Here is a 24046-nt window from a genome sequence, read left to right as displayed (position 1 = left end):
ATATATATCTATATATGTGTGTGTGTGTGTATATGTGTTCTACATAAAAGCGATTCTCTAGTCCAAAAATGATGGTCCTCATTCCTGGAAGAGTATATAAGACAGAATAATGTGTGTATACGAAGAATATGTCATGTTGTCAATGGCATAACTCTCCACGTAGTTACTAAAAGTGGAAGATTTTTCGCGTTAGCTTATTAGTGGTGATAAATGAAGTACTTCTTTTGTACCATTTACAACAAGTTGCGGTTCTAATCATCGCGTTGTAGGCCGATCCAACAAACACTTCTTTAAAGGAAACTACAGATAAATTTATACGAGTATATATTCGTGGCGGCGATGTAATAGTAAACAGACGAGTAGACCGTCTGGCTGACTAGGCCAAGAATTGGTGTTTGACGAATTGAGCAAAGGAGTTTGAACGTCTGGGCGAAGATCGCACGGTGTCGATCGACCACATAGTATCGAGAGTACGATAGTACCCGCAAGGGACACACCAAGTGCGATCGAATTTGTATACGTGCAACACGACTACAAAGCACGGTTTCGTGGCCGAAAAACTGTAGGACCGCTTCCCTTCAGAAAAAGCCTAGTCGTCTGAACAAATGTGTGTGTGTGTGTGTACTGAACCGCTACTGCTGGGGATCAAGCTTGAGTACAGTAAGTTGACGACTAACGTTAAAAAAGCCGTAAAATCGGTTACTTCTTCAAATTTCATTACAGCGGCTGGCGTGGACTTGTGCATCGACTTAGTTCGAATATTTTGAAATTATACGCCGAATGGTCCTGACACTAGGTTCGACAAGCGCACTCAGCCGTTGGTTGTGATTGTTCTGAGGGAGAGCCTATATAGGAGACCGCAATTGTGTTGACTTGAAAGCGATGGCATTCAACGTGGATCCACCAACCCGTACGTCTGCTGTCAAAAATACCACCCTCAGTGCATCGGTCATAACGCATTAACTAACCAGCTCTTGGTGGGAAGCGACGATATGGACGCTGTAGGAAAGACGCGTATGGATTCATGCGCATTGACTGCACACTATGTCCGACCAGTTCAAGAAATCACAACTAGTCCTGCAAAAATCAGCCGAGGCTTTACTGTATCCAACCTACCATGGAAACCATGCGGACCTAAGCAAACGCGCCGCACTCGAACGGACGAACGTAGCTGTGATGTGTGCCGGTGCGAAAAAAAGCCTAGACGTTGACACGCTGAATGTGAAAGATCTGTGTTATTTATTTTATAACTACAAACATTTTCTGCTATCCCTACTATTTGACAATTTTCTGCAGCACACTTTACATTTACTTTTAAGTGTTTTCATTGAATTCTATCTTTTTTCCCGTAATTCGCTTTTCCGCAACTTTTTTTCAGTTGACAATCATTGGTTGATATGCTTAAATTAAACTAGTCTTCTGTAGATAATTGTTCTTTAAACATCGTAATATGTAACTTGTGTTATGTTTCATTTTCAATACATTATATTCGGTTAGAATAACTACACTTAATCTACTTACTGCGACCTCCTCGAGTTCTATATAATTACATCGTATTTATTTACATGAAGTATTGGACAAACACTACTTAGGACTAAGTACTTGATTTTCCACTAAGTTATGCAGCTTCACCGGAGAAGGTAAGGTAGCTGGTATTTTTAGATAGCCTAGTGCCGTACTTTAAGATAAAATTGCACAGGCTGCTTATTTCGCTCGCTCTGTAAATAAGTCAAAGAGAAATTTGATTTTATTAATAATATTTATGGGTGCGCCATAGGCTGATGAGCATACTTTGTGTATGATGTAATGTTTTCATGTCAATATCACTACTTGTTTGAAATTATGGGGTATATATACTGATTAAAGATTCTTTTGAGTTCAGTTCATACCAGAAGTATCTACGTTAGCTCGTTTGATGCTGGTGACGATGCTTTGGTTCTACAACGCCTATCTAGTTACCGGTATCGTACTCATTCATTTAAATATCCTGCATGGTGCAAGGGAATGTATTTCCTGGCGGTTATCATCGAAATCGTCGATGTTCCATGTCTCCCATCACTGTATAAACCTCTCAAAACGCATTAGAAAACCAGCCCCATAGAAATGTCCGATTGCCAATCGTAAATACTGGTAAGTTAATTTTTTCGCCAGCAGCCTAATTTGCTATTTTTTCAAACATCATAATAGAAACTAACAGTTATTCTTTTCTGAAAGATAGGTGTTACACAGTAGTAAACAAGGAGTGAGGTCGTCAAAAAAATAGGTTAATCAAGGAACGGATGGATACGAAACTCTCTTTGACTGAGCGAACTAGAATCGTTCGCTTGAGTGTTATTACGAGTAAATACGATGTGTGTGATTCAAGAGGTTAGTATTATTATTTCTCAAGTCATTGAGGCTGTTAGAATAAAGGAATATAATACCAAAATCAGGCGAATGCTCACCGTGCGCTATAGTCACCTAAAATCTCTCTACCCGTATTATCTACTCGTAACGCCTTTCAATATTAAGGTGGATCGAATACATTTTTGAATTTTTAAGGGAGACCGGAAAAGGGGAATTCAATATTGGGAGTATGTGATTCGTTTGTGCATTTTCTATTATCTATATATTATTTACTTTTATTTATTTAACAACAAGCGAAGCCTTATTTAGGACCCTACAAACGGTGTCTAACGAATATGTTTTCCACCGTAATCGATCAGTAACTTTAACTCCAACAGGAAATTGCATTGTTTCTTTTTACGAAAATGCCACTAATAAATGACATAATGATATCGTTGTGATTGTATTCGTGGTTTTCGTGTTTCCGTGTGAAAAATTTAATATTTTAGTGGAATCTTTCAGTCCGCATGGAACGTCCCCGTCCGTAGCTCAGAGAGCAAGTAATCTTCATAAACTTAAATTATTGTTATTATTATTAATTAATACGTCATGTTTCATCATTAAAAAATCATGTTTTGTATAATCTTGTTTTATATATTGCATTTACACATAAGATATCCGCTTTACTTTGCTTATTCACCCACGTAGATTATGACTTTAAGACTTCGTGTTTCTTTGCGTTAATAACTCAGAAGTCTGAACGCACAGTTTGCAAGGGTCGTGACTTCTATGGGTGCGACTGTTCAGGGTGGGTATGTTAGAATAACCATTTAAAATGCGCGAAAGAGTCACAATAGTAACTATTGTGACTCTTTCTAGTGCTGTCATTTTTTTTGATGATCGAGGTCTTCGTTCGTCCGTTGGATCGTTCCTGGGATAGATTAGGTCTAACAATTAGGCTAACAGCGCACAATATAAATTACTATCAGATGCTGTGTTCTTTTCTCCCTATCTCCAGTCACCAGATGGCGTAACGTATGCTTGGGTGTTTTTAAAGCAATATTTAAGGGTGAGGGTTCTGTGGTGTCTCGGAGCGGCAATCACGCGAGCGGTTGCCAAGCGCCAAGCTAACAGTTTTTACAGAAATCTCAACTGCCGTTATGCATTCGAATCTAGACCAGAACGTGTCCCTACAATTAGTATTTATCAACATATGTTATTCACGAAGCTATCACGGGGACTTACTTTATAAAACTTTCATTATCAGTGAGGTCTACTCCAATACGGCTGCCAGCATAGCTGCTTTCAATTTGAAAACGGACCTTCTTAAGTGTCTTTGTTGTTAATAGGCTTCGAGATAAAATATTCTCTTTACTGCTACGTCGTAAATCTTTGGTGTCATGGAATTCGACTTAGAAATAAAAAATGAGTGCCCCTTTTTTAACGCAGCAGAACCTTTTATAAAAGAAAGAAAACTGTTTCTAATTACTATATTTTGAAATATCGAAATCGGAACAAACAAAATTTATCCTAGTACATCGTACTAGTCGAATTTCGCTTCAAGATGTTTGCTCTAATTTCCCATTACGCAACAACGTCTTTAAGGTGAAGTGGCGTCAAAAACGGTGCTCTTTGTTTCTCCAGTTCTTTAGGGCAGTTCTCGCTCTACGTACTAATGTGGATCGGGAAGTGCTCAACCCTCTTAGCGGCAAGGTCAAGAAATTTGTTACTTTTAATGCTTGTTTTTTTTCAACCAATAAAGTAGCACATTATGCTTCATATGAAATTAGGAGTTTCGGGATAATGCTCTCCGAGTGTGTTATTTCCTATTGATTTGAGTTACATTAGCGTAGTGTATGACTGGCTTGAATCAACAGATTGCACCAGATTCCGTCCGTACCTGTCAAGGTTATAATAGAATTGCCATACTATTTTTACGATTTTCGATCGCTGCGTTACCCAACTTCAAATATTATCTTTTTTGATATTTTCCAATAAGAGGACAACGTTCGTATTTGGTTATCCCGTGAATGGCAAGGCAACTGAAGAGAGAGGGTGAGTATCGTTTACTTTTGTGTTACTCTATTTAGCTCTGACCCTTCTGCATATGAATGTGTTTTGCGTAGATTATGTATGCGTTCGATGGAGAGGCTTAAACCGAGGATATCTAAAGCGCTCTCCCGCTAAGTCACCACGCCAAGCAATAAATAATAATGATAATACACTTACATGTATATGGCTGCAATCATATTCTGTACGGTGACCCTTATGAAATTGCGCTTTCTTTTAGAACGGCAATGGCTTGCGTAGCGCTAGTTAAAATCTCGATGGTTCATTCGAAGCATGTATATTAAGTACTGCTTAAGTACAAAAATCTTAACTTCTCTAAATAACTCTAGATAGCACAAACTTTTTAAGGCAGCAGATTGCAATAAAAATTCAATTCCAGTAAGCCCGGTATTGTAAGCAAGCTATGAATGTTACCGATCGATTCATACCGATACTTTAGATAGATGTGCCCACACATTTGCAACGTTTTTGACTTAAGGAAAGTTCCTAGAGAGTTCAGAGTATCCCAGAATCATCAGATTATTCTCTTTATAAGCTGGCTAATGAGAAAACTGTAACATCTGATAATTTTCTTTATCATTTAGAAAATGATTCATTTCGATAAAGTGGGCAAAATAGTGCGGTATAAAACGATGTGGAAAACAAAAGGAAAACAGATTTCGGATTCTAAAACTTCACATATAAATGTGCCATTCGGATTATTCAAGAGAAACTCACCACGCTTCGTTCTCGCGGGCAAGAAGCGCACAGAAAATCGTATGCCTCGTGACCAACTATTACAACGAAACGCCCTTCAAACGTATCAATTTCGAAGCTAACGAGTATATCAGACTGTCGTTTTCATTAAGTAAAATTTCGAAACGGCATGCTTACTTCTGGGACAGCATTTTCTGTCATGCTGTCTTTTGTCATATTACCATTTTGTGAAGAAACAGGTAGTTTTCGAAAAGAAATGGAGGGTTTGAAGTAAAGTGTACTAGAATGTAACTTCTAGGTTTAGGACGAAATTGTCTAAAAACACCGTTCCTTTAAAAAGATGTTAAAAAAATTAATAGAAAATTTACTCTTTTTTATTTTAAATCTAACATTCTGTTATGATTTCTGTTTCTGGAACGTTATACTGGTACAGTGAAACTGAAACATTATAAGAACTGCTCATAGAATTGACGCGAAGTGTTTTTGATCTAGGTGGCTTTTTGGTTTATGAAATTTTCTAAAATCATATACAGGTTTTCCCGGTGGTGTCTTTCCTCTTTGCTTTTTTGTAAAAATCTCGCATGTTTGCGGAGTTCTACAACGGTTGTTTTTATCCCTCGAAAGCTTCCTCCGATAGGCACAACAACCAATGCATTGGCAAATATCTTTCTTGGAATGGTTTGTATCCAAGGGAAGGTAAACGGCAATTTCTTGTATTATATAACATTTTACAATGTGTTTATTGTAAACATCCTTCGTACTCCTAATCCTTCGAGTTTTTAATTTTGTTATTAGTATTATTGAATCTCCTTCAGTCCTTCTCAACTAGGTTCATCCCTGTAGGTATTGGCACAATTAGAAGCATGTTGCTTTTCTATAACATCGAAGCTCCAATGACGATAAAACCCTTCCTTCTATCAATAAAGCGATCAGAACTGCGCGCTATGAAGATAGGCGCGCCTGCCACTCTATCAGGTTCGGCGATGGTAGCATAGATTTTAGTCAGTATCTCGGCTCAGCAGTTCCTTATAACTTTATTTATGAGCGCACCCGCCACAATTAGTATGGTCAAACTTCTGCACCCGGAGACCAAACGCAGACTAACTAATGTGCATGAAATTGGCGTAATTAAAAAGTACAATTAACTATGGAACTTTCAAAGAATCGTGGAAGCCAGAAGAGTTGGCAAATTGTTGTATCTCATTGAAATTATATAAGCCAGTTCGATCCAAATTATATAACTCGGAAATATAGATAAACTAGCTGACGCATATAAAATAAGGTCACTTTGGCGCTATTCAGTACTTTCTAAAGCGATTTTTCTTGTCGTGTCATTGTAGTGATAGTATTAGCTTAGCCTAACGCATATTTTCCAATGCCAAAGCTCTACTTTATCTACTAAATTTATTTAAAGTTGAAAACCCCTTACAACCCAAACGAGTATACATTTACGCAGGACAGTGTTCGTATGTGGAGACATCAGGGACTTTGATAGTTTTTATTTATGTCTACGGATAGTGTTCATTTACATGTTTTTAGCTAAGTACGTAGTGCATTGAAGTTGCGAAGGGCGCAAGTGGTGCCCCCGCAATATTACGAAATCGCAGCCAACTTAATATGCCCCCTCGCGATTTTAGCGTTTCTAAATCAGTTTGTTTACCTCTGCTATCAACGTCGAAATGCTCACGTTCGAATTTAGCAGCAGCTTAATAGAAGTAATGGGCAGATAGCAGCAAAATTGATTAATGAAGATTGATGAATGTGGTGTAACGCTTCGTAGTGTGCGAAATAGTGTTCGGCTGAGGAAAAACGAAAGCTTATATGCCCTTTAGATTAGCATCCGCTTGGAATAACATGCCGTCTATATGGATATATGCTTATCTATGTATGGCTAACTTTCCTTGTGTTTACTCTGGTAACATATCTTTTCGGGCTTCCTGTAGATAATCGTAGGGAATTGCTTGAGCGAACGATTTTACAACATAATCTATTGCATATAGGAAACCTGGGTATACAAAGGACTCTCTTGGAAAGGTAAGCCTCTGTCGTTGCGTTTGCGTGAGTTGCTGTCGTTTTCAACTGTGATTAAATCCCGTAAAGCTATACAGTCCTACGTTCAAGCTTCATATGAGAATCACTCTAAGTTATTAAGCTCAAAATATTTGGTCGGAATTTTCTTTTTTTTTCGTGTTACCGAAACACGTTTTGCACCAAACTTCCACTAAAGGCGTAATGTCTTCTTCATTTCTCGTACTTTCGTCAATTTCCATGTTTTTATTCTTTATGTCAACATCGTTAGTTTGTGCCTACTTGCATAGGCGAAGCTTCTTAAAATCGATTCTTGTATGTGCGTCGTGTAACACATTGTAGGGCTGTCGTGCTATTCGAATGTGCACTATTTGCCTTCACAAATTTTTACAGTATGGGAATTGTATTTGTTGCTCTAATAGCCATGGGTCCTCAGTCAACTGCAGATTTCCCTTAGGGACGGAGTTGATTCTAATAGAGTCGTTGTTGTGGTGCTTCTAAATTCGTTATAATCTATTGCAGTCAGAAAGCAACGGAAGAAAAATGCACCTTAAAAGAAATTTAAATCTATCAGCGCCTTTGCCTATTAGTAGCAGACGAAATTTACGTTACTGAAGATGTTCTGCGCTTAAATGAACTTTTATAGTGCCGCACACTTACGCTACTAAGAGTACTTTTACGCATGATTAGATGTAAACTGTTTGTACCTGTCTCCTTTGCCAAAAATGTCTACGCTATAACAATTATGCTAATATATTTGTTCCATCGTGCCCTACCACGTTAATATGAAAATAGTTCTTCTCTCTGATAAGACGAACAACGGTTTGTATCCCTACAGTTTGCTCATCGACGATTCAAAGTAATAGCAAGCTAATTTTCAATCTAACTTCTTGCGATTGGGGCGCCTATATAGTCCGGCACCAGAAACCCACGTTCGTGGCTGCACGCTTCAGTAGGACAAAAATTTAGTTTCCATCGATTATTCAAGACAAATGAGGCATAGTGATAATGCCATTATCGTTAGAGTTAAAACTTTAATTTTTGAAAAATGACGTGACTATCCATATAATATCGCCGTAAAAAGCTTACTAATTCTTTAACGGCGAGGGGGAAACTATAGCACAAACAAGTGTAATTAAATTGAGATTTACTGTTCGTTGATTTTTCAGTATTCTTTTAGTATTACTTACGTGAGCGGTCATTTTTAGTGCTAACTTTTCAGGCATTATTGATCTGCTCTTTTGAGACGTGATCGAGCAGGGCACACACACTGAAGCTGGGAGGAAGAAGGAGGGAACTTCGATCTTTTAAAAGCACCCGAAGACACACCCACTGAACTAAGAATAACAGAGGCGACGATGCGTTTTCAAAGTCAAGCTATAAAATGTCCCTAACATGACTAAGTCGTAAATATGTCCACGGTGCTCAAATACTCGGGCCGTCGTTAGTAAGCTAGCGCAATTCTAATCCGTCGATTGAATGATCACTTCTTAAATGACGCTCGGGTGGAAACCAATGGCTTTTCTATCTTTTTTTGCTGATTGAGATGACTAAACGATACCTGGTCGTGCTTTTAGACAGTACACCTTGACTACGAAAGGTAATTCTAGAATTTCAGGTCTGAGATCTAGAGGATTGGCGATATTAAAAAAGATAAAAATAAACTATTTTTGTGTGGCGCTGCTTTATCGAGCGCACTAATGTGATTTGATGCTAGCAACTGCATGCATTTACTATAGTTACCAACACAGTTCACTGATCAGATGATCTGACGTCTCTGCACCGATCCGACATTTTTCCTGCAGATTTTCTCGCTAAATATCGGATAGTTGGACAGAGGCACTTACATGATCTCCTTTCGGAGAATCTTTTCATAGCCAGATGCCGTTAGAGTTACCTTTTCATAGGCCGACCAAATAGAAGCCGATTTGAATTGAAAACGTGTACTCACCTGTTCAGAAATGTGTGCGTTCCCTTGTACGACTTCAAATTAATATGATACCGGTGGTACCTTGTAAGATGTAAAAGAAAAATTGGTTTCGACTGACTTTGCTATAAGAGATGCCAAATAGGTGCTATTTTATATATAAGAAAAGCTGAAACCGTGCAACCGGAAAAGCGAGCTGAGGTTAGGTACTTTGAAATAATGTTGCGATATAATAAACTTATTTCTTGATTATTTTTATTTCTGCTGTTAATATAAGTGTTACTCACAAAAAGCACATTGTTATACACTACCATTCATAAGCAAACTGCAACTTAGTATGTAGAAATTTATTCGTTTTATAGTACATTATGTACAGGGATGTGAGTACACGTTTTTACCTCATATAACTAAAGAATCCAACTAAGAGCGATACGACAGAAGAACTTCGAAACAATAGAAAACCTAAATCTGCACGAGAGGCCCACCAAGCTATAAGAATTACATCATTACGTTGCATCCATGTATGACTGGGACCCATATATATAAACTTCAGTCGTAAATTATTCGCTCTTTGATGTTAAGACCGTTTAAGAAGGCTTATACGATGTCTATATGATCGAAACGGGCCAATTATCAATTGTATGTCGCATTATTTTAAAATCTATCATGGCGCTCACCTGTTTATAGCGTGGTTGTGGATCCTATAAAGAAACATTAGAAAACACTAACAAATGATACAATATAGCTGACAAAATTGTGTAGGAATGCAGTTTTTCTGAAAGCTCATTATCACAAATATTTTCGGCAGGTTGGTGTTTGGAGGAGTTGCGTGTAGATGGCTGAGGCAGCATGAGGGTGGCTACGTCCGCTTGTCAGCTTCTGTTGTTGACGCCCGAAACTAGAGCTCTGAAAAATCCTTACATTTCCGGCGATGTTGAATCCACGGTAGCGGCAGACACTGCAGAGAGCGTGCGTGCTCGGTGCCTGACTGCTGGCGAAACGCCAGTTGCACCCTCAACGTTTTCTGGTGGAGGAGCTCCAGGACAAGCGAATACGCAGCTTCTTGGCAAACCTAAAACAAGGTTTTACAAATCATAAGTTAAGAAAGGCTGATTGAATAATGAACAAATGTTGAACATTGTCCCGCTGCAAGGGCTTGAAGTGGGTGTATATATAATTACCTGCCATTACCTATTACAATTATCAAGTTGATACGCTGCGTCTCTGTGCAAAGACAAGCCAAAATAGCACAACCACTTACATATAGATTCTGAACGTTTTCTTTTCTTCGGAAGAAGTCTTCAATTGTTTCATTTGTATCGATGCGTGGGCAGAGCAGTGTTGATTCCGTTTCATCATTTGGATATGATCAAATGTTTAAATATATGGCTATACCAAGAATTGGTATCGTATAGGAAATTTAATTGCTTAAATTTTGAAAAATAAAATCATGCTTAATTTTAGTTTATGTATCATTGTTAAGCCTATTTGCTACGGTCCGTAAAGTAATATTAAATGAGTTATGTTCTAACAACATTAAGAGAACCAGGTGCCGTTACCCTTAACACCGGCTGATCACTTTCTAACCATGGGTTTTATGCTGTACCGAAAAGCAGACATAGAACAATCAAGATGAACTTATTAAGGCCAAAGTCGACTGGAACTAAAAATATTAGGCTCTTCTAAAAAGTAAAGCACAATTTGAAAAATGGAGAAAGTTGTTATTGCTAGCTGACAATTGCAGTTGCGTACGACGATGCTTCCATATTGGCTCTGACCATCGGGGCGAGTGCGATCACGACAATGGATTCACATTTAGTAATGATCAGTAGAGATCATTCAACAGTAAGCTATTTGTTTTTCGGCTGTCAGTTTCTGCGAAATCAAAATAAATAGAACGGAATATGGAAGTACATCGAATCGCGTAGAACAGTGGCGCTCCCTCTTTTCGTATAAATGCATATCGTTATGTACGAGTAACGATAGTTTTGTTTACTTCTAAGCTTTAAATAAAGCTTGATCCAGTCTCTAGCCTTCATTGTTTTAAAGGCTGTGCCTAGCTTCTATCTTTTTTCTACCGTCATTTACATACTAAATCTGATAATCTAAGTATCTCTCTAGGAATTATGACTCAGAACAACTGCTTCTTATAATACTTATCAGCAGTTCCCGACTAATTTAGCCCCGTCCGGATTTACTTTCCAAATACATGCCCGTTTTCTGTTAGCATCATAAGTTGAATCCTATCGCTCCTCGTCCTACTCTGCCCTCACTAGCGTTTTACAGAAAAGCTCTAATAAGAATGTTAATGAATTTAGTCCGAGACACATATAGCAAATCTTATAAGGTTATAAAAATTGGTTCCAAGAGAAACTTTCCTTTTCTTGCACCAATTTCGAGAGGTCGAAGAATTATAAATAGTATATGTGTGAATGAAAAATAAATCCTTGGATAATAGGCAGCACCGATAAAGATCATTATTTGCTTAGTTAAATTAAGGTTCATGGAAAAGGTTCATGAACAAATTCTAGTAAACTGAGTGGCGAACAATAGATCAATAAGAGATGGCGCGTTCGGGAATAAAACTGAGTTCGGGTTAAAGACGAACTGCTACACAATGTAGGAATCAAAATGTTAAGGTCCTACCAGTCATGTTTTCCGCGTCTTCAAGTGTTTCTGGAAGATCTTGGTGAAGCGTCTCCGGTAGAGGAATTGCCATTAAAGCAGTCGATCCCGACACCCCACCAAATATTAGTAGAGGAATATAGGGTCCGTAGTATGCCTAGCGCAAACACAGACAAAATCAAACGTAATGTCGTGATATATGATTTGAGATGAGTAAATTGGTGAAGTAATCTATTAGAGCCTATAATTTACTGTTTTAGCCAAATAGAAAATGCTATTTTTCTTATATATATACTGATACAGTTCGAATCTGACCGTTCCGCTGTTTTCTAGTGATGCCTATTATGTATTATTTACAATACTAACCAGCATAACGATTTGAGAGCTGAGAAATTTTCCAATTGAACCAAATGCCTGACGCACAGAAAGGATTTGAGAACGTATTTCCGTCGGATATATTTCGGCCGCATAAAGATAACCAACATTATAGGCCATCGTCAACGCAAAGCGTCCTACCATCAGTAGTACGAACATCATCGTGAACTCTGTAAACGTATCCAGAAATAAGAACTCAGACGGTTGGTATGAATTTGGCTTTCAAATCATATAATAAGCAAGCGGTTGTTTTCATTTTCAATTATGCTAAAATTAGTTTTTCTCTATTTCTAAATATACGATACAGTAATCAGCCTTTCACACCAAATAACGACTTCGTACGCACGAATCAGACTAGATCTTTAATTAGTTATTTAACTGATTGCCCTAGTTTCCTTCTCTGTAGATTGCAAAATGTCTATCTTCTACCCATCGCCATTATACACCCAATCTAGAACAACCTAGTGTAACATATTGACGTGGCTGAGTGTGCTTTTCGCGCAAGCATAAAATACCACCTTTTTGCCTTCATCGAGCTCGTTCATGTTGTACTAGGACATCTGTCCTAGTATACTCATCACATACTTAACTATTTCCGATCACTTTTATCCTAGTGATAAAATTCACAGAACACTCATGTTATAACTATATCATACGCTGACAGAAGTTTACAACTTCGTTTCAAGCTTAGCGCCAATTTATCCTTTCTCCAAAAATGCTTAAAAGATAGACAATGAAATTTCATGAATAGGTCCAGTATTTTATTATCCTAAGCATTGTCCTCAACCAACTAATACACTTGAACTTGGCACGTTTATGCCCCTTACCGTACGGCAGACAGCCAATCACAAAATAGGCTACAGATGACAGCATGTAGAACAGCACCATAGAAGGCTTACGCCCCCAGAAATCAGCCAAGGGCATCGCAACAGCCGTCGCCAAAATATCAACTCCATTCGTTGCTGATGTCATCAAGAAGGGCGAGGGAGTTACCTGAGCTGCATAAAGTTGTCCGGCAGAGTAGACTAGGCATGCATTTACCCTAAATCAGAAATCACAAACATTTATTTCACTCTATACACATACATTGAAAAGCATAGTGTCGAAAGTTTTAGACTCCTAGGTACAGAGTGTCACTCGAACAGACTTAGATTAAAAACCCTGAACTCAACCTTTAAAAAAAAACTTGAACTTTTTTGGGAGTGGCTTGTTAATACTCAGGTTATAAAATGAACTTTGATGATAGTGCCAACGAAGACCCTACTCTACCTGTTGAAATTGAGCATATTGAAAGAGAATTTCAATTTACCAAATAAAGAAGGTGAGAAGAATATTTCTGCGGAGACGTGGGTACTTCCAGATAGCCAGCACGTTCATCTGATTTTTCTTTTCACTAATCGGCAGCTGAAAATACATAACGTCAGTCGTTTTACTATAAATTAGATAAACACATACACGGCCCAAGCTAGCTTTTCAAACCCATCCTAGAATGGGGTTTTCACCGTGCACGCAGCCTCCGCACACTGCTGCAGAGAGCAAATCTTCAGAGATGTCTCTCCTTTTTGCTACACTGAGTTCTTATGACGAATTTTAGCCGAAACCGATCGGTGGGCCCTTCCAGTAACTTTAAAGCTTCGAAAGTTAGAGGCATAGTTGTCTTTAATATTGAATCTGCATATCTTTTACGTTTTTGACTACTCTACAAACTTCCGTCTACGGAGAAACGCTTGCAGTTATCTTACGAAGCACTAAATTAAATCGGATATCTTTATCTGAGTGGCTAATGCGCACCACCTTTAAACGCGTTGCCATGGTGGACCTGAAAAGAGGACCGACATTTTGGGAATAGAAAAAATGAAAGCGGTGTCCTTGCAGACAGCGCTTCCTGATATTATCGTACTATTGTACCCTCACCTATTATTTGTCGAGATAGTTAATTTGAAAGACGACCAATTCGAAGAAAGCATCTATAGAGTAGAAAATGAACCAATAAGGCATCATTTTATTGTTATTTTTAGTATTATTTATCATTATGCTTATTAGGCAAATAACGGAACGCGTATTATGCTCACTTCGAGAGTGTCGAATGCGTTTGGATCTACTCTATTTCCATTCCAGCGAGCGATTTTATGAAGAATTTGTTTGGTCTCTTCTAGTTTTCCTTTGGATAGCAGCCACCGTGAACTTTCAGGTATAAAGTAGGAAAGGGGAGCGGCAATGCAGCATGGCACAACATTGAGCAGTTGGAGCGTACGCCAGTACCCGGATGCGTACGCTATCCAGGGTACGAAAACTCCCACCACAGGGTAAACGAACCGGAAGGCCGAGAGAACCAACATCCGACGTTGCTTCGGAACGTATTCGACAGCTGGAAAGCGAGCGTCGGTCGAACGATAGAAGGATATTAAATGAAACGCCAACATTTCCAATACGCAGGTCTAGTAACGATCGTTCAAGGTACTTTAAGAGTGAAATAAATTATAACAGGCCAATGGGTCTCCTGTACTTCTTGCACTGGTTTTATCTATTTATCTGAATTACATTGGTACGATGTGCATCTTGTGGTTATTGATGTGAATTTACAAAGTGCGTTTGCTCTCGGCTCAGTGTGTGCGAAACTAGATCCATCTAAATAACCGAACCAGTATAAAATGATAACGCACTATGTTGTGCGGGCTGGTTCAAACTCCATTGTTTTTACCGGTACAATAGGATTGCACACCATAGTGAATCGTACTGATGTAAACTTTTGAACATCTAGATACATACCGAGTACAAAAGGTGTGATACTGATCGACAACAGAACAAATCCCATGACGAACCGTGTGATTACAAACAGCTCAAATGAACCTCCGCTGAAGTAGGTGAAAATTCCAGTGAGTCCTGCCAACGCATACGTCACGAACATCACAGGAACCCGGCCCACGCTGTTTAGTGGTGACGTTGAAAATAGAAAAAAAAAAACATTTTTGATTTTGTCACCGTACTATATGTTTAAAGCACATCTTTTGTCAGTATTAGGAGATGGTGTAGTGGTTACGTTGCCACCTATCATGCTGGAGGATCGAGTTCGGATTAATGTACTGCAAACCGACTGGCTCATGGAAGTCTTGAAAGGCGAGTCATCCAGATCTCCGAAGTTAAATTACCTAAAAGTGAGCAAAGTAATAATACCAGAACGATATCCTCTGGTGTGGCTGTCACATAAAAGATAGTATTAGATTCGTATGGAAAAAAGGCCAAGTTAAAGCCTGAACGTACAGGGCATAATGCATCTAATAAAATAGCAAAAAAAGAAAAATAGAGAATTTCTCCAAGGCCCTCAAATGTTTCGTTTCTGTTTAAACCGATCCTGGTTATAAGGGTATGCTGCATTGCATACTCATACGGCTTACATATAATTGAAATCAGTTTGTTTAATACGCGATGTCGCCACTTCATTTCTATTCAGCAACACCCTCGGTTCGCTCGCGCTCGTACAGGGTTGCTATTGCTGAAATCACTATATTTCATTGGAATAAATAGAACGATCACTGCATCTTTTTACCCCTAGTTTGTCTTGTAGAACTTTCTATAGGACTCTCTATGGAATTCGATGATTTAGTCCCCGAAAGATTCATTGGACCCGATTAATGCGAATCGCTTTCAAAGAGACGTGGACCTCTAGTGAAAAAAATCTAGAAAACGAAGAAAAGTCCATTCGGTAATTCATTTTTTTTCTCAGAAATAGATCAGATTAATTTTTTCCTGACACGTTTTTTGGCCTGGTATGCGAATGACGAAGTCGTGTTGTAGAAACGTTGTTTTCATTTTACGAGCCGTTGCAGTGTACGCATTTTTGCTTGCTATATATATATATTATAGCGTATCGAAATAGACGAGTTTATCTATCTAATGCTTTACTTCTAAGGCTACATATATAAACAACACCATATATTTTAACAGAATTATTCGTAAGTGCTAGAAGTGTTTTTCTTGATAGTTATTCTTGTTCAATATAAACGGCAGTCATGCCTTTAATCAAAAGCCCAAACTTGCAGCTGGTAGCTTGCCAAAAAGCCCTAACAGTGCAAGAGCTACAAATGGCCAAAAACCTCAAAAGGAAAAAAAATCTTCTTTTTCTTAAAAAAGCACCTGATTTCTATAGCAAAAGCCTAGCTGTATGAGTTTGATTTCGCTTGAGTGAGAATCGCTTGAATTGATATGTAGTGAGATGATTTTTTGAGCAATTTTTCTCACTATTCATAACGAAAAAATTCAATATTAAAAATCAAAATCGAAATAACTCAATAGCCACTTTGATGACTTTCCAAGCCTCTTAAATCTAAACCCTATTGAGGATCTTGTTAGAAGGTCCTCAATAGGGTCTGTGAAATTTTTCAGCAACCGGTTAACAAGTGGTGATAATATAAACCGTCGATTTTGGGTAAAAAGTGAAACTTTTACCCAAAATCAACGCGATTCGTCCAGCTTTGCCTATATGCCAAAGATTCATTTGCCATGACGGGCCCTAGGAAAACTGGCTTCTGTCTGCTGCTAGGTATAGCAAATAAGCGCAGTCCTGCTGACGGAACGCTCACCCGCCGAAACGTTCCTCAATTCGGCCGCACCCTCGTTTAGGCGCATCGTATACTTAGAGTAGGCAGGTAATGTTCTTTGATTTATTTGTCTACTTGTTGTACTATTTTATCAGCATATTCGTACAGTTTATTATTATTTTTATTAGTGGCTCGCGTTACTATGTCAAAAGTTGTCCACGTCAACCCTTGCCCAGTTGTTTTGCTGTTTACGCGTCGCTACATACATACATATATAACAATAACATTATATATATGTATACTCTATTGTTATTGGTGGTTAAAGCTTTTCAACAAGGGGCGCACGTTCCGTTTTGCGCTCACGGACAAAAGTCATCGATTTTGCAGATGGACAGAGGCCTACTGCTAACTAATGCAAAAACATGTTTCTAATCACTGTGTTGGCCGTGGTCTAATTTTTCGTTTATCTTTTTCATAAGGAGATTGTCATGGACAGAACAGAACATCTCTATTTCAGCCACAAATCTGTTTATTAAAATCTTAAATAGGAATATGCAACCCGCAATGGGTGTTTCGAGGAAAACCCATGAAAGAGCGCAACCAATGAAAGGGTGTTTACATCTCAAAAAACATTGCCAACCGAAGCCGAATGGTCGATCAGAGAAGGGTCTAGGGTCCGCCATGGAGTTGACGGGCACTAAAAGAATGCAGCAGCAGCAGCAGCAGCAGCAGCAGCAGCAACAGCAACAGCAACAGCAGCAGCAGCAGCAGCAGCAGCAGCAGCAGTAGCAGTAGCAGTAGCAGTAGCAGTAGCAGTAGCAGTAGCAGTAGCAGCAGCAACAGCAGCAGCAGCAGCAGCAGTAGCAGTAGCAGTAGCAGTAGCAGTAGCAGTAGCAGTAGCAGTAGCAGTAGCAGCAGCAGCAGCAGCAGCAGCAGCAGCAGCAGCAGCAGCAGCAGCAGCAGCAGCAGCAGCAGGAGGAGTCTTATCTGAACGAAACTATTGCTAGACTTAATAGAAACTAGATAGTCGTGATAACATGCTCATTAATGACCTCCTGCTTCGAATCATAGCTGCAGATTGTTGCTGCAGATTGCATTAGCCCTAGAGCCGCGATTAATTAAAGAATTAATTAATTAATAAGATTAATTAACTAAAGCTGCGATCATACTAGTATGGAAAGGCATGTGGACACGAGGAAATTCGAAACACTGCCCAGCGAGCATGTCTCATTTAATTCTGTACTAGCGCGTCATCATTACAATCAAACCAAAAGTCGTTTTTTTCCGGTTAGACAACGAACGCGCGTACACACACGCTCTACCTCTTAGAGCTAAGATTAAAAGCTAGAGAGCTACCTAAAATCCGATATGTGTGATTATTTACTATTTGATCGATCGATATTTTCCAATTTCAACATCTGTAACAGGACCTTTTATGAAACTCTGATTGTACGTTCCATAAATATACCAGAGACTCAACCCTTGAAGGAAAAGTTTCAATAAATATGAAGAAAAAAAAAATGTATCTCACTACTACTCGAGTAAGTCATGTTTCTGCTTCGATAAATAATTTCTGCCTCGGACGCGTGCGTCTTTGGGCGCTCACTGGTTTTTAGTTTAAACTCTGCGATGCAATGCGGCCGAAACGGGTTGAGAAGGGAGAGGTTGCGATTGTATAAATGTAGATTTTAAAAGAATCGTCAATGCTTATTTAAGACAAAAAAATAAAGTAGTTGCTATTATTGAAATGTGCTTCATACTTGGTTGAAGCAGTGATTCTTATTTTCGAGCGATTATTGAAGCTGCGGGCTGTGAGTCGCTTATGGTCTATCCTGTGGCACTGGAAAATTAATGCATTTGTTGAAAGAAACCTTTCAAAAGACCATCAATTCGAGCTTAGCATTTTTGTGCTAAACTAAATTGAAAGTTAACATTAGTTTAAGGTGACACGATGGCCATGGCTCAATATTTGGCACAGTTACTTGGATGGAAGCATTATGAAGCTCGACTTATGGCATATGGATTTTTTCTCTTGTTAAAAGATGTCCATGATATTGAACGTACTTACATGTCTCCAATATGCCCGATGGCAAGTACTCCTATGGACATTGAAGCAAAGAACACGGAGTTCGCGATGTAGGCTTTATACGTGTCTCCACAGACCCAATCGTTCTGCGAAACAGAAAAGCGTTACTGTCCTAAACGTAAAAAACAATATATATATATATATATATATATATATATAAATGGAGCACACTTAACGTTTAGTCCTAGAGAAACGTCCAAGCATCGCATCAAAAACGTTAATAGCAAGCCGCAAACAAATCTGTTCATAACATTTTCGAAGTACTTCTCAGTCGTTAGACACAATATACGGAATTTCATTGGTTCAACTCTCTTTAAATCGAAAAAGTTTTGTACTTTTTTATATGTCTAGAAAATGTGTATGGCCTGTATTGTTCAGCCTTCAACTTGGTTCAACAGATTTCTGCTTTAAGTTAATAACTAATTGAAGCTGTTTGTATCTTTACGGTTTTGCAGTTCAATGCATACATCTAGTTCGCTGCGCGCCAACCAAAGAAATTTGATGTGTTATGTGTGTGTATATACTCTTGATTACCTCACTAATGATAGTTGGGTAGACGTTTGAGTAGTCGTATACGTAACCATATTTGCATGGCATCACTTTTGAGCTGTCATTAAACTCCGGCCATCGAGACCTGTAGAAATATTAGTGCTAGAAATACTCATAGGCCTACGGAAATGATCAGTACCACACAAATTGTCATGTTTATTTACATTAATTCATAGTGATTTGAATATCTTCGGCCAACATGGCCGACACGCCTGACGAATTAGCGCTCAACCGCTAGAAATCTGAAGCTTTAAGGCTACCGTTGACACATGGTTCGCTATTATCATCGCGATCATGACGGGCGACATATTTTGAAAACGTAGATAGCAAACAGCGAACTGTTTATAATTCATTCTTATAGGTTTGCTAGCTCAGTTCTATGATGGAGCACGGTGGATAGGGCACGTGAGGAAGTGAGGAAATAAGCTATGAATGGTATTCGTTTTGACGAATCCAATGATCGTAGTTCCTGAACTTGTTTCAGACAAAGGGGAGCGTGAGCGAATATATCAGAGACAAAAACCATGGAGGTTTACTAAGTCAAAGAGAACTGAATCAGTGCTAGCCATAGATGACAACTGAGTTCAAACTTAAGTCAATGTTTGCTAGCGTTGTATGCCTTACATTCGGAACAATACGATCACAACGACTATCCTTACCTTTACATTACTTTGATATAACACATTTGTTTAGTCTCATAAAATACTACCTGGTAGCTGACTCCAGAGTGTTGTCATAACTAGTCTGTGAAAACACTTGCCGTTTTCGGACTTTTCGTATAATTTTATAGGAAGGGAAAACTTACGCATCCCATGATTCCCAGTTGTAATCATACATTTTGCATTTTGAATAATGATAGTGATCGGAGTGCTTCAGAGGTATTGAATAGTTTTTAATTTGTTCTTGAGTGTAGCCACGTATCTCAAGGTACGGATTCTTACACCTGTAATTTATTAAAAAAAAAGAAAAAAATTATTGCTAAATTAAGTTGTACTGATATTGTTTAGTATAGAGGTTTCTGTCACCTGCCATTTTGTACAAATGTAATTGCGGGGACCAATATATACTCCGAACAACCTAACGCAGCTTCCCCTCGACTAATCTGCTTCGATATAAATTTGCGCAGAACCGAAACAATTATTTTACAGCTTGTTTTGAAGATCCTTTGGAATATTACCCATATGATGACTCCAGCTAGAATTACTTTATGGATTCTAAAGAATCTTTTGTATACACGTATGGGCAAAAGCAAAATCGGTCGGCAGTCGTAGCCGAGGTGAGGCAGCACTAATGGGTAAAGGAAAATGAACAAGAAACAGACCTAAAGCTACTCATGTGCAAAAAAATCTAGGTACATGACATTAATCCAAAATCTAGCCATCTATGAAAAAAACAAGGTATCGTTTAATCCTTTGTAAACATTCTACAGTTTTAGATTACCACGGCTGCTTTTAGTTCATACTTCATACATAGGTTCTTATTATTTAACAAAAAATCTCTAAAAAAAAAGAGTGTATTTGTTCGAGATTACGATCTAGGCACTTCTTTCTGGTAATAGAACTTCATTTTTTTTCGGTGCATAAAGTATTATCTTACAGTCTTGAAGACGCGTCGCATCTATGGGGAATCAATCAAACGACAGGATGACTCCCAATGTATGTTTACTGTCGAGCGACAGAGAACACGTCATTAGGCCGTACTATTACATCTGAAACACGTATCTGATTTATGGAAGCTACTGTTTATAAGATTCATGACATTCATTCCTTCATTATTATTATTACGTAGTTAATAAGTTTTTATTAGCTATTATATGTCTGCTGGGACAATATTTAGGTAAAAGGATGTACCATATACTGCAATGTGGCGAACTAAACGCGCACAACTTGAAGCTCTTCCTGTTTGCCCCTAGATAAAAATCCATTTTTCATTGATCAGAATCGCACTAGACCTTCGCTTGTATTAAGCTGCCTTGGCTTAGAGTGAATCTTCCAATACGGTATATGAAACGAATCGTCTATATTATTCATTATTATCAAGACAGTGTAATAGGCAGCTTGATAATTGGACCTATACATATTTACGGGCGGAAAAATTATATGTTCCCAAATTAGGACAATTTTACATTTTGGATTTATGAGCCTAAGTTTGAAGGGTACATCCATTTTCAAACCCTAAGAGTAGCGCCTGAAAGATATGGCCGTGGTCAGATAGATGGCTGTTCCGTGCATTAATGTTACTTCATGAAGCCAACTGTGACCAAAATTCGACAAACTAAGGATCTGAATTTGCACTAAAGAGCGTAGTAAGTAATTTCAGATCAAACTTATTTCAACTATTTGGTATTACACATATGTTCATATTTATCGTGATTGATAGCGATTGGCCGTTCGATCTGTGGAAGTCTAACGATGAAGGCTATTTACAAAACTGGCGGGTCTGGAGTCTTATATTTATACGTTTGTACGAGTAAAAGCTTTGGTCGCTGATAGTCCACATTTTTCCACTTCCCCCATCACGGCACCCTTCGCAATCAGATCGATTCAACAACAGCTTTAAGAAAAAGTTAACGAACAGAGCAGAAAAAATACAAATAACGACCTTTATTTGTATACACAGAGTGAACCAAAGGCCATTAAAGAATCACTTAACTCCTGGCTCACCTGGTAGCATATACTACGAGCTATTGCTCGTATTGGATATTTTATTATAATTAATTGTATGCTCATATTTTAATTGTGAAGCTCAATTAGACGAGGGTGCTCTGCCCTTAATCAATGTCACCATGTTATCCTCATCGTCAAAGCTCAAAAAGGAAACACGTTTTAATCGGTAGGCCAGATCTTCTCATAGAAGAGAAGTTATATCAGTGTTGTTACCTCGAGAAGACACATACACTAGTAGTTCCTGAATAGAAAAAACAACGGAAATCGCTGTCTGGACATTTGAACGAAACGAATTGCTAGCAATTGTTTCCGAGTATTGTTGTTCCTTTTCTGCATTTTAAAGTTGATTCTGTTACAAGGTCCTCCTCATGTGCGGTGCTTTGAAATTCGCTACCGCTCTCAAAATCTGAGTGATACAGGCACTCTAACACTCTGCGTATTGTTATTTGTGTATAGAAATCAATTTTAGATGGTCAGTTACCAGCGCTATAGGTAGCCTTTGAAGGGTAGTTAGAAGTTTGCCTTAGCATATGGCTTACTCAGCGAAGAGCTTGGTTTGCATAGGGTGAGCTGACCGTATTCCTATTTGTATGTTTATGATCTGGACAATGATGTACCCGCTTAAATGGATCTTCGCATAATAAAATAGTTTGGCAAAGGTTAAATTGTTTCAGTAAGATAATTAGTCCTCGTAGAAACGAACGATCCTGTGTCGTACAGGATGTATAGGTTCTCCGATATATTCTCCGATATCTAAATAGATACGTTAGATAAAACTCTATTTTTTTGTTCATTGAAAACAAAATCGGATCGTATACTCACCAGTGCGGAGGCTCGAGGAGCGTAAAAATGTGTACTGAAAGAGGTATAACACGCAGTGGCACTACAAGCAAACACAGATAGAAGATGAGAAAGTACTGGAAACGTCCGAAGCTGCCCACCTGGTCCAGAGCTTGCTCGAAAGTCATGGACATGTTTGGGCCTCTGTGATCGCCCTTTCGTACACCAAATTAAATTAGCCGACAATAGATTTACACATGGGCGTTTGCTTACTTACATCGAGGATCTGCTAGGATTATCTTTTATGATTCGTATGGTTATTTCCTTCGTCCGCTGTAAACAGTTTTTGGTAGAAGGAATTATTCGGTAGCAGTAAATATTGTATTAAGTCCCTGTTCATATATCATAGGGTACGCCTTTTCAAAATTCAACTAGTTGCAAATCCGGTAGAGTGTTTCGCTAGCGTCCATAAGGGCTTAATTTAAGTTACTTCGATTGACTAGCTTCTAGGCTTCAGGCCATATATACCGTCGAAAACTTAACGGGCTTCACAAAAGCTGCGTGCGTCGTTCTCGATATAATTCGTTCGCCAATTATAGCTATTTCAGTAAACGTTTTGCTCCAGTCATATATGTTGTCACCTCCAGAAGTGTTCCGCTGTCATAATGGAACTGTACCGTTGATCAGTCGGGGGTCAAAACGTGCGACAAGAAAGGTGTGCCGATACCCCAGCGATTGCCGAGCGACTAACCCTAGGCTTTTGGTCCAGGCAACTAACGGGACACCGGAGTTTATAGACGGGCACGCAGTTGATGCTGGAACGAACGATGCTATTGCTACCACTATCACTATCATCGTCATCGTCGTCGTCGTCGCCTCTATTAAGCCGCTGTAAAATGCGCTAATGGACGGGCGCACTGTCCTAAACAAGTCCGGTTTGTCCGGCGGTTCCGCAAGGACATTTACCCTGCTGATCGTAAATCTTCGCTGAGCAGATTTCGCGGCCTAGCAGTTCAGTGAAGTATCGGGGCATCAATAGTGAGAGATTATCATTTATTACATGTCTATGATTCTTCCTTAATCGAAACTGGACACAACCTTGAATAATTATTCGTCAACCAATTGTGGACTCTTGGTTTTTAAAAGTTAGTTTTTACATAAAATAAATCTAAGAGATTTTCTCTAAAAATGTATATATATAAAAAAAGGGTTCCCCTAATTAGACTATAGTACCTGTTAGACGGATCGTAAGGAGAAGAAAGACTGCACGCACACATATACGTATAAATAAAGTACTTTTTATATACTTATGTGAAATTTACCTGATAGAAGTGCTTAAAACACAATGTAGAGACGTCGAAATGCAATCGGAATGTGTCGA

The 24046-nt window shown here is 38.7% G+C and overlaps 1 protein-coding gene and 1 long non-coding RNA gene across 10 annotated transcripts; one reads left to right on the top strand and one right to left on the bottom strand.

Moving 5' to 3' along the window:
• The first annotated feature begins 373 nt into the window (after nt 1–373).
• LOC111259407 (uncharacterized) lies at nt 374–9980 on the top strand. Of its 8 annotated transcripts, XR_002679630.2 has the most exons (5): nt 2351–2367; nt 4325–4380; nt 7035–7125; nt 8328–8719; nt 9855–9980. It is a non-coding gene; the product is annotated as an uncharacterized LOC111259407 (long non-coding RNA). The 8 variants fall into 8 exon arrangements; XR_002679629.2 differs by lacking the exons at nt 4325–4380; nt 7035–7125 and adding an exon at nt 374–2130 and having other exon boundaries at nt 2219–2367; XR_002679628.2 differs by lacking the exons at nt 2351–2367; nt 7035–7125 and adding an exon at nt 3416–3930 and having other exon boundaries at nt 4203–4380.
• Nucleotides 9280–23443, bottom strand: LOC111259406 (organic anion transporter 3). Of its 2 annotated transcripts, XM_022831396.2 has the most exons (12): nt 23343–23443; nt 22708–22998; nt 20025–20162; nt 19205–19304; nt 18653–18756; nt 14816–14973; nt 14119–14414; nt 13356–13450; nt 12874–13088; nt 12038–12216; nt 11693–11828; nt 9280–10118 (listed from the first exon to the last, which is right to left on the bottom strand). In XM_022831396.2, the coding sequence occupies exons 2-12, from the start codon at nt 22857–22859 to the stop codon at nt 9964–9966; spliced, it is 1728 nt and encodes a 575-aa protein (XP_022687131.1). In that variant the 5' UTR covers nt 22860–22998; nt 23343–23443; the 3' UTR covers nt 9280–9963. The 2 variants fall into 2 exon arrangements, with proteins under 2 accessions (XP_022687131.1, XP_022687133.1); XM_022831398.2 differs by lacking the exons at nt 19205–19304; nt 22708–22998; nt 23343–23443 and having other exon boundaries at nt 20025–20116.
• Between the last annotated feature and the right edge of the window lie 603 nt (nt 23444–24046).

This window comes from Varroa jacobsoni, unplaced genomic scaffold (genome assembly GCF_002532875.2).
Source record: "Varroa jacobsoni isolate VJ856 unplaced genomic scaffold, vjacob_1.0 scaffold_329, whole genome shotgun sequence".
Taxonomy (NCBI): domain Eukaryota; kingdom Metazoa; phylum Arthropoda; class Arachnida; order Mesostigmata; family Varroidae; genus Varroa; species Varroa jacobsoni.
The sequence above is the reverse complement of the archived record's forward strand: the minus strand, read 5'-3'. Positions and strand labels throughout refer to the sequence as shown.